We start from the raw sequence: 11,185 nt of genomic DNA, 5'->3' as shown, positions 1-11,185 counted from the left end.
GCAGCTTCAATATCTGCACAACAGGTCAAGTTTTTATTTACTATTTTTGCACATGGATGAGATTTAGTAAAGCCTCCAGTAGGCTGATCAGGAGACGCTTGCTGGTCTTCACCTTCATTGCAGGTGACGATGCAACACAGGCCCAGGATGCTGCAGCGATAACAGACGGAGGCAAGATCCATCATATAAAAAATAGATTTATCATTTTACTGTACGAACGTAATAATTAGTGCTTACACTCCATAGGAGGGCACAAATAATTACACGTTACATAATTAACCAGGCATCACACTAGTAACATATCTCAGTCTCCGTATTCCGCAACATGCACTAAAGGCGCAGGGGTCCAGTTTTCTCTTCCCCCAGGTCGTCAGGGCACTTCGCTACTATAATTACTGCGCACCATAGTTGTGTTGCTCCACGGCCAACATTGTACTCCACATTGCCAAAGGTCCGCACCATGTCACCCTCAGGGCCTAGTGCACCCGGGTGCTAGAGTACGCTACTAAATCTTCGGTGCTCTGCGTCCTATAGACATGTGCACATAAGGTGCGATCTTACATACCCTTTTATTTCGCATTACAGCTTTACTGCCTCTCATATGCACATAGCGCCGCTACATCCCCAGTACCCCATCCCAATACACTCTGCATCATAAATCCGTAGACATCACAACGCTCGCGATCTGTACATAGCATCACTCACTAACATAACCCTGTGCATATTTAAGGAGATCTCCCCAGTTGTTGGCCCTAGATGCGATACGACCGGGGCCCTAGGATATGCCTTCTTTTACAATTTTTGATTTTAAGAATTGAAAATTTTTTTTTTCAAAAAAAAGACAAAATACTAACAGCAAAGCAGATTAAATACAAACGGTCCAGTTTTTATTAATTAGGCACAACATGTTCATTGAAACATTTGTTGTCTATTGGCATAATCCAAGATGGCGGAAGATACTGAAAAAAAAAAATGGACTGGGCCCCAACGTTCTTGTAAACTGGTGGTACACATCTGTGCTAGGAGTGGTATTTAGAAAGGAGCCTACCCGTGGCAAGGTCACACGGTCTGTTTCATCATTCCATTTAATAGCCGGTAGATGCTTGGCAACCACAAATTAGAAAAAATGGCCCAAAAATGTAAAATGCACTTAACCCTAAAAAATGTCACGAACAAACAAAAACAAACAGTAAATACAAGACCCCAATGAGTCCTGTTCAATTGAGAAGGAGCTTGTCCAGGATTAGATCAACATGGCCTTTGCCTTCTTCCAAAAACAGTGCCATAGCGGTCCCTAGGTTATGTCTGGTATGGCAGCCCAAGCGGGGTGGCCTAGCATATGGACACTTCTCTATCAGATTCATATGGATAGAGCGCAGAGAAATGTGATGTTTTACACAAACCAATGATTTGTGTGAAAAAACCCCAAAATGTTACTCTGCATAGCCCCGTAGGCTATAATGGGGCCTGTGTGCAGTCCGTGGATTAACGTAATAGGCACACGGCCTTAAATACGCCAGCATGGCAGAGGCATTAGCTTTACTGAAAACTTTGGGGCTCAGCTGCAATACCAAATTCAAGCTATGAACATGTGTGGTGCTGCATTTGGAGGAAAGCAACATGTTTTACAAAAACTGGACAACCCCGTAAAGAAGAAAAAAAAAAGTCTAGATCGCAATACAGTTTCGGGGGAACAGTTTGCAGACAACTAAAATGTTCATCGCTGCCATCACTATTGATTGCTGCCCATCTTTTCCAAGCAAACAAGCAGCAACTTGTTGGGGCCATAACACCTTCATAGATTAGGACACCTCAAAGAACTACATTTATGGGTGATTTCTTTTTTCAATTTTTTGGTGAAAATACAAGTTTTTTTGTACTTTATTATTATTTTTTTTATCTGAATCAACTTAATCTATAATCCCCGTTGCAGTATTGCTGATATACAGACCTTCCAAGTTGCTATACACTAAAATGTCCACCCTATGGTCCCGAGTCAAATTTAGAAGTTAGGTCATTGGTTAAAAGCATGCTTAGAATATTTTCTTGTACAAGGTGGATCTCGTGTGCGATCAGCACAACAGAAAGTGCAGCATTTTGGTATTTTGGGGGGAGGTGAAGGGGGGCAGGGAGGTAAAGGAGAGGGGGGGGGATGGGGTCAACTCTCCATCTTATTCCCATTGTTTCTCAAGGAGACCATCATGGAGTGAGAAAAGGGAAGACTAGAAAGGAGAGAAGGACCTAGCAGCCAGCCTTTCATAAGTCTCGGCATCTTCTTACACATTCATATTTTGTGGGTTTTTGATGTGATCGTTCAGTTCTGGATCTCTGTTGGTTGGTTAACAATAACTTGTATGACAAAGTCCCTCTGAATCTTAGTCTCCTGAAGTTTCATCCTGTCCGTAAGAAGTTTTCCAGAGAAGAACCATCTCTGCCTACAAGTTTCGAGACCCTCCACGGAATGTAGTTGCTTCTTCAATTGGCCGATAGTGTCCGTCATGCTTGCGTTGAGTTTAACGTCCTTACCGGTGGAAAGACGGACCTTGAGCTGGAATTCCCGTCTATTGTTAGGGGCTGGTTCGGGGGCATCTGTGCCATCCTCATCGCTTCTTTCCATGATGAGGTTAACGGGAGGGGCCAGGCAGTACACCGGGAGCTGGTACCGTGTTCCAAGTTCATCGTAACATTCTGTTAGAGAACCTGAGAAGATCAATTAGTTTGTGGTTAGTACATAGTTTTCAGGTAGAATATATATAGTTTGTTGGCATTAGGGTATACAAAAACCACCACCACCAATTCTCACGAAACGGTCTTATTTAGTAGGAACTTTAACAGTTACAACATTTGCTTGTCGACTAACAGCTATTCCTCCGGACTGTTTCATTCACATGCATTCTTCACTAGGCCGAGCATGCATGCGCTTTCAGAGGGGAGCAAGCCACTGCCAAACTTATCTGGCAACAGCTTACCTCCCTGAAGAACAAAAGGATGCTGGACTTCAACATATCCAATGCCCCACTTTGCCATTATGAATGGTTAGAGCACCCTGTAGACAATAGTCTGCCAGCTCGCTGCTATTAATGGTTTCAGCCAACATTATAGGGGTTGTCCAGTTGAAAACTATCGATGGGCCCACCCTCAGGATAGGCCATTGATATATCAGCAGTGATTTGTCAACTGGAACCCCTGCGGATCAGCTGTTCACTGGAGCGGCATGCTTGTGCACAGTCCAGTGAAGTCCTTAGGATAGGCAATAGTTTACAACTAGACTACCCCTTTAATGTGCATGAGTCCCAGAAATGAGGCCTCTGCCTTTTAGGAGAACAAGGGTAAAGTGACTCCTGTTCATTAATCCGTCGTCCAAGCCCTTTTTCATTGACTTTAAATGCAGATATGGCTGCTCGTGCATGCGGTACTATCCATTGAAGTCTATTAGGAGGAGGAGTTACAGAAATTGCCAAGCATCACTTTCTGTAACTCAAAGACTCCAATGAAGAATACCATACACAAGCACGACCACCTCTCTAGTGAAGTATAAGGTATTGATCGTTCACACGCAAAAGATCGGGGAAGGAGGGGGGGGGGGGGGAGCAGTTTTCCCCGAAATAGCGCCAATCTAGTCCATGTGCCTATGGGCTGTGTCTGGTATTGCATCCATTCACTTGAATGCTGCAATACCAGACACAGCCATGGACAATCCCTTTAAATGAGGAATTGGTGGAATCAGTGTATTTTTCACATTTAGTGTTGCCTTAACAGTAACTGCACTTTGACATGTCAAAAGTTTTGATCATTGGGGACTCCAGTGCCATGTTCCCTGCTTCTCCTGTCAGCTGAAGACAGATGCCTAGAGATCTATAGAAGACATCTGAAGACTTCTATGCGTCCATCTTCAGCTGCAGAGAGGAGCCAGCAAGCAACGAAGACAGCAGAAGGGGTCCAGTGCTCAAGTGAACACTGCAGCCGCCATGTTTCGGCGATCAGCAGGGGCATCAAGCAGCGGGACTCCCACTGATCAAAACACGACATGTCGCACAGAGATGTCAAAAGTTTGTAAAAAGTGTAGTTACGCTAATAAGATTTGTGCGGAAAGCATAAAAAAAAAAAAAAAAAAGAAGAAGGTCTGTGAAAGCAAGTAGTCGCTTATCCTGATTGGTGGGGGTCCCAGTGGTCAGACTCCCCAGAACGGAGGTCCAATGCATCTAGGAATGACCACAGTGGCAGTCGCACATGCCGCTTTGTCCATTTCAAGTCAAGTGACAAATCGCCCATCTCCATCAGTCCCACTGAAATGAATGGAGCAGCAGCGTACTTGAGTCCGCTGTTCTGACTATTCCTGGATGTACTGGACCCCTGTTCTTCAGATCAGTGGGGATCCCACCAGTCAGACCCCTCATCGATCAGCAAGTTATTCCCCATTCTGTAGAAAGGATTGCATTTGAGGGACGACCCCTTTAACGGCAGCAGACGCCTTGAGACAAAAGCAAGTCAGAGGAGCGATACAAGCAGGATGCAGGTCTGTCTGCACTGCTGAGGAATGAGTCCTTCATGAACAAACATGCATCTGATCAGAGGTGTTTTAGGGCGATATTTTTGGGAAATTCCCACAATTATTTTCACATTGGGAAAGTTTGCTCAGGCATTTTTATGCAAAATGGGCAAAGATCAGCATAAACCGGTTTTTAGTTAGAATTTTGATTTAACCAGAGGTGTAACCACCAGAAGCTCCCGGGCCCCAGTGCAAAAATCTGATAGGCCCGGGAGCTTCAGGTGGTTACACCTCTGGTTAAATCAAAATTCTAACTAAAATTCCCACAATTATTTTCACATTTGGAAAGTTTGTTTACGCATTTTAATGCAAACTGGGCAAAGATCAGCATAAACCTCCTTACCCCTCTCCTTCCCATCTGATCCCCTACTGCAGTCCTATATAGGAGAGAGAGCGTGCACAACTACATTGCAGAAAACTACAGAAGTACATGTTGCCTGTGTATTACGTGTGTAATATACGGTGCTAAAATAAAAGCCCATTGATTTTTATGGGGAACACCAGTTTTTTTTTTCCACACGTGTAAAAAACGCAGCATGTCCAATTTTGGTGCAATACGCACCACTATAGGTTATACGGATTTAGTACACTCCGTAAATATGCAAGTACATGCGTATTTACGGTGTCCTGCATATTTTACAGCACATGAAAATACGTGGGACACGCACGCCAGTGTGAGTGACCCCTTAGACGTGCATGGCCAGCTCTTCACAGCTAGAAAGGACCACTAAAATGCCCCGTTTATGGAAGTGGTGGGCAGGGTATACACTAATCCAAGTAGTGACAGGCAGAAATAGAAAATACCAGGTGGGTTTAGGAAAAGCCAGCCCGGGCAGAGAACATGGTGAAGGTACGACAGGGGGAGATGGCCCCTTACATGGCACGATCAAGGTCCATGGCAGCATGTATGGAGCGCCCACTCATGTCATCAGACCTCCACCAGCCATGGGTGTTTTTTTTTGCATCTTTCGGTCCAAATCTCTAAAGGGTTAAATAGTTACCTAATGAATTGGCTTTCGCTTTAATTGAAGTGACAAAGCGTATGAAGTTGTGTAAGCAATGTTTCGGGTGAGGTCTGACCCTTTGACATTGACAGGTTGGTGTGGTTTGAATGACGTTTAGATAATGGTTTCCACATAGTGTGATGCGGCTCAGTACGCACATATAGATTGACCGCAGAAAGAACAGAGCCAAGAGACCTGATGCGTGTGGAACAATGAGCAACTAGGCGAGAGGGATGTGAGTATGGTGAATGTGTCCCTATCCACCCATGTCTGCCAGCGGTGTAGTACCAGGGGAGCAAAGGCAAACTAAAGGAAGACTAAGCGCAGTGAGCCCAGTTTGTTGCTACCATCACTCGAAAGATAGCCATATATCACCTAGGGTTGCCACCAGGTCAGTAATCCGTTCAAAAGGCCAGTGCCAATATTGATTTTTTACCAGCCATTAAAAAAAATAAACAGTTAGCTGCCAGCCGGCCAGCAACCCGCCACCATCAGGCAGTTAGCTCACTCCGTCTGCAGCTCTTATACAGTGACCGTTGCTGCAATAATCAGAGCTCCTCCGGACCTCCCCGACCCACCAGCATCTGTATGGTGTGCAGGAACGCAGACGCTGGGGGAGAGAAGTCACAGTCTGCTAGCAGCTGCGTAGCTAAAGGACAGCTAAATGCATAATGGTGTATGGTCAGTGTCCGGCCAGAGGTCCACTAAGGGGTCACTATTGCAACTGGGGCCACTAAGAGGGACACAACAAATAGTTGGGGCCACTAGAGTAAAAAAAATTAAATATATACATGGTGATAAGCCACCCCCCCAACCACACCCGCTTAACTGGTCCTGCATTTTTGCGACAAAAAGTGGCAACCCCAATACAAATATATACAGCCTGTTACCGCACGAACGTGGCGGTCTCTTTAGTTATGTGCAATCCTAGCAACCAAGCGCGGCGGCTTCACACGAGTATACGTGCAATTGCACGCAACTTGGCGCAATGTATTTGCGCAACGAACAAGGCTTTTTTGCACGCATATTAATGAATTTTACTGTATTTTTTTTTGCCCGCAGTGCATGGTTTTGTTTTTTTTTTGCACAGAATATAGTTATTCCTGATATAAATGGCTATTTAGCCTAATGAGTTCCAGATGTGCTTTTTCCTGCGGAATTGCGTAGCGTATTGTGCTTGCTATTGTGTTTTGCATGCTAATTTGTGCACAAAAATACAGCATGCTGGGTTTTTTTCCCGCATGCGCAAAAAAAAAAAAAAAAAAAAAAAAGGGAATTGTGAAGAAACCCAATGAAATCAATGGGTCCTATTGTTTGCATATCGAGCACACACCTGAAGATAAGTATCAAAAAGGTGATCAGTTTTGGCGGCAGCTGCTATAGTTAATTCCGGCACGCGATCTACTTTCCACAAACACTGATTAAAGCACAGCTGCATGACAAATAGCGAGGATGGGTGGAGCAGCCTGGGATTGAGAAACGACATGCCACTCATATTAGGTCATAAAATGGAATTTTAGGGTTTATGCAGAGACGTGCAAAACTGACTACTTCTCTTCATGCAACCAGAAAAGTAAAACCGCCAGAAATACCTTGTGATTGCAAAATAATCATCAGCTCTATCGTATAGAGCCAAGATTTACATTACCGTGTAAGGCCTGACCCGATCACACATCTAAGGGCACCGATGATCCAACGGGCTGCAATATTTACAATGCTGAGTAACTCCTGTGGGCGGACTTCTAGTGGGACTGACAGCTCCATTACAAAAAGTTCTAGGAAGTTCTAAAAGGTCTTTGGGCTAGGCAACCCCAAACCAGCTAAAGACCACACCGAGGACCCCCAACCAGACCGCAGCGGTCATTGAATCCACAGTGACTGGCCAGGTCATGTGAGGTCAGTGTAGACAACATCTTACGTAAAATGAGAAAACTAGGGGGTGGGAAGCGGCGCTGGAGAACGATGGGGCATATTTTCTAATACTTCACAGAAACTTTTTCAGTGTCTCAATGTAGTGGGGGGAGAAACGCCGCCAATGATTGTCTCGTTATGTCATGTAGATATAGTTTTAAATAAAAGTTTTGTTATAGGTTTGGGGGGGGGGGGGGGGGGGGAAGTGTACTATTTCTTTAAAAAATGCTGGTGGCGCCATTAACCCTTTCCAATCCAATTTTGGATTCAGGGCTTCCTAAAAGGCTCTCTCTTTTTGCTGTTATACAACGGTGCCATCTGCTGGCTAAAGCCAGTGTGTGTGCGCCAGAGAGGCTCCGACAGCGGAGTGGCTGGCTATAGACGGTAAGAATACCCTGTCGGACATCTTCTGACCTTGGAACTGTACAAGCTTCGATCAGAATGTAGGAAGATGTCAGACAGTGGCTTGGAAAGAATAATATACAATGAAGAGAGCCAAGTCACAGGGGTGGGGATTAATCCACACCGCAAGCTGAATTAGGGCCTAACTTTCTAGTGAGCGTTCGCTGTGGTAACGAGGTTAATACACGTTGAGCATCTATCAACTGAATGCGCCAAGTTAGGAGACCTGCGAATCCAACTTTCACAGGCATGAGAGAAGAACAGGTGAATACAGGATCTCCAGTGTGTAGACCCAAATACTTGGCTCTTCTCAGTCCCCTTCCACCTCTGCATAATTTGGGGTAGTGTGTCAACTAGTGTCATGACTTCTGCAGCCAAATCGCTGGTCTCAGTATTGGTACCTCCGAGGCCACTGATTGGCTAAAGCAGGATATGCAACAGTCCTAGATGGAGTGAGGCCAGAAGTATGTGGCCAGAAGTATATGGAGGCAACTGGAGAGGTGTTGGGTACGAAACACAAAAATATAGCTATATTTTGCATCTGTGTCAGCCTGTATGGGAAAAGAAAAACACCAACGGACATCCCTTTAATTGATTACATGGCAGGCCTGGAAGCCTTCACTAGGTCCAGGATAGCCATGCTAACCATCAGCACCCAGAGATCGAATGGTGATCATATCATGGGGGCAGACCGATGGGGAGTATAGACTGTGCATGCAAGCTGTGGTAGGTGTTAATGGTTGCAAACAGCCGACACATCTTCCCGGAGCATACAGATGGTTCGGCTTTCGGCTCTCGAGCCAGCTTCATACCCAACTCACACTTCTGTGATATTGATGTACATGAGAGGACAAAAGGGTTAAAATTCATAAATTCACTACAGGGTAGCTCAGTGGTTACGATCATTGCCTTGCAGAACCAGGATCTAGAGTTCAAATCCAAGATCACAACCACTATGTTAGTATGTTCCCAGTCCAGGTTATCCAGGTTTTGGAGGCCATGGGAAGATCAATTTGGTCTCCGAAAGGAAAACTAATTTTTTTCATCAGTTATTAGCCATTGCCAGTCACATTTTTCAGCCTGCACTACATGAGTGCGCAATTTTTTTTATTTTAACTTACCATGAGGTAAAGTAATACTTGCTCCGTCTACAATAGCCTGCGCCAATTCATGATCGTTGGCTTCCACCGCATAGGCTGCAGCTTTCAACGCATCCCAGATTTCCTTACGTCCCTCAAATGCTGGTGCGGTGTCCCAAAATTCATCCCGCTTGCTGCGCAACTGGCCGTCCGTCATCGGGTAGTCACTCTTCCATCTTGGACGCTCTTTCTTCAAGGGCTCATTGCGACCTGATCACAAAAATAAAGTAACCTTTACATTATTAATGAGTTAAAACAAAAAAGAAAAAAAAGGGTTGCAATTTAATTAAAAAAGTCACATGAAGTCATGTTGAGACCTTAATCTATCGAATACAACGGAAATCCACACTGTATGAACGGAGGGTTTGTTCTCCTGCAATGTGGACCTCAAAAAGAATGGACATGTCAAGAATTGACAAGGAAACGTCATCATCCGGTGGATACATGGATTTGCCCCATTTGCATGCATGTGAGAAGTCTGCCAGAGAACAACAAGGCTCAACATCGAATTTCTGCAGCCGTTTATAGTGTCAGATTCAGGTTGGAAAAATCCAATGCGGATCTGAAAAACCCACAGTGTAAATGGACAGCGGCGCCGATTTCAAATCCGTAACATATAGAGTCTAGATCAAGTGAGGTCATTATCCCCCTCTACTCTTCCTTGGTCAGACCTCATCTGGAATACTGTGTACAGTTCTGGGCACCCTACTTTAAAAAAGACAGACAAACTGGAGCAATTCCAGAGAAGAGTTACCAAGATGGTGAGCGGTCCGCAAATCATGTCCTATGAGGAACGGTTAAAGGATCTGGGAAGGTTTAGCTTGGAGAAGAGAAGGCTGAGAGGAGACTTAACAGCCGTCTACAAATATCTGAAGGGCTGTCACAGTGCAGAGGGAATCAGCCCTATTCTCATTTGTACAAGACTAGAAGCAATGGGATGAAACTGAAAGGGAGGAGACACGGATTAGATATTAGGGAAAACCTTTGACAGTGAGGGTGATCAATGAGTGGAACAGGTTACCACTGGAGGTGGTGAGTTTTCCTACAATGGAAGTGTTCAAACAAAGGCTGGACAAATAACTGTCTGGGATGATTTAGTGATCCTGCACTGAGCAGGGGGTTGGACCCGATGACCCTGGAGGTCCCTTCCAACTCTACCATTCTATGATATCAATTTATGCTGTGGATTTTCAGCGCGGATTTCACCTCTTCAAAAAAGGAAGCGACTTGATATACATTTTGGTAAGATAGGTTTGTCTGGTAGTAGCACGCATCTCCTAATCATACTGACCTAAATCAGTTGCACCAGTTGCCGCCAAATGTGTGTTTTTTTTTACAACGGGGAAATTCCGACCGCTTAAAGGTCACTGCATAAAACAGTATTTATAGCTCAGCGAGTGAACCATCAAGTAATCTACAGAACAAATCAGGGATTACACGCAGGATCTGACCGTGCAGGGATTATAGTGATGCAGCCCGTTCCCTAATAAACCAATTACGTGTAATGGCTTACTGCGCCGAGATGAGATGAATGAGTGGTTGTAGTTCCCCAGCGCAGCGGCGGTATACGTGTACGGCATAATGCAGGCAGTACACCATCATCACTCTGGAATCTCTATGGAAGCCACAGTATGTGGAAACAAAGTCTGAGCCATTTACTATATAGTTGTGGGCAATTATGTAGTCATATATGCAATTACAGCGCAATTACACTTTATATGCACTATCTGGTCACGTTTCCATATCCCTCCAGTAATTACGGCGTCTTGATAGGCACCCAACATGCCAATTAAAACTTTGCTCCACTTATGAGTCATGGAGGGATTTTCCAGTAGAGGCAGAACTGCTTGCTAACAGGGCTTGTCTTAAGGTTAGGTCAGATGGCACCCTGTGCGGAATTTTTTGTGTTGGCGTCACCAGTCAGAAGACAAAAAACACATTGTAATATAGTGTACACACACACACACACACACACACACACACACACACACAATCAGCTGGTATTCTGGTTGTGCAGACAGTAGCAAGACAGAAGCATACCCACACCAGCACAGGTCAATGAATACTGTACTAGAACCAAACATATAACAAATATAGTCCCAGAACCAAGCTCGATAGATAAGTACAGTACCAGAACCAAGCATATAACAAATACAGCCCCAGGAACAAGCTCGATACAC

General features: G+C 44.7%; 1 protein-coding gene across 1 annotated transcript in view; it reads right to left on the bottom strand.

Annotated features, from left to right (window-relative positions):
* Positions 1-865: 865 nt before the first annotated feature.
* UBTD1 (ubiquitin domain containing 1) overlaps positions 866-11,185 on the bottom strand; it is a 48,118-nt gene continuing 37,798 nt past the window's right edge. The window contains exons 2-3 of the mRNA XM_066601084.1: positions 8,988-9,215; positions 866-2,700 (exon numbers count right to left, since the gene is read on the bottom strand). Of these exons, the coding sequence (XP_066457181.1) occupies positions 2,315-2,700; positions 8,988-9,215 (614 nt within the window). The 3' untranslated portion in view covers positions 866-2,314. The remainder of the gene's footprint in view (positions 2,701-8,987; positions 9,216-11,185) is intronic.

The sequence above is a fragment of the Eleutherodactylus coqui genome, chromosome 4 (assembly GCF_035609145.1).
Source record: "Eleutherodactylus coqui strain aEleCoq1 chromosome 4, aEleCoq1.hap1, whole genome shotgun sequence".
Classification (NCBI taxonomy): domain Eukaryota; kingdom Metazoa; phylum Chordata; class Amphibia; order Anura; family Eleutherodactylidae; genus Eleutherodactylus; species Eleutherodactylus coqui.
Note: the sequence above shows the minus strand (reverse complement) of the source record. Positions and strands in the feature narration are given on the sequence as shown.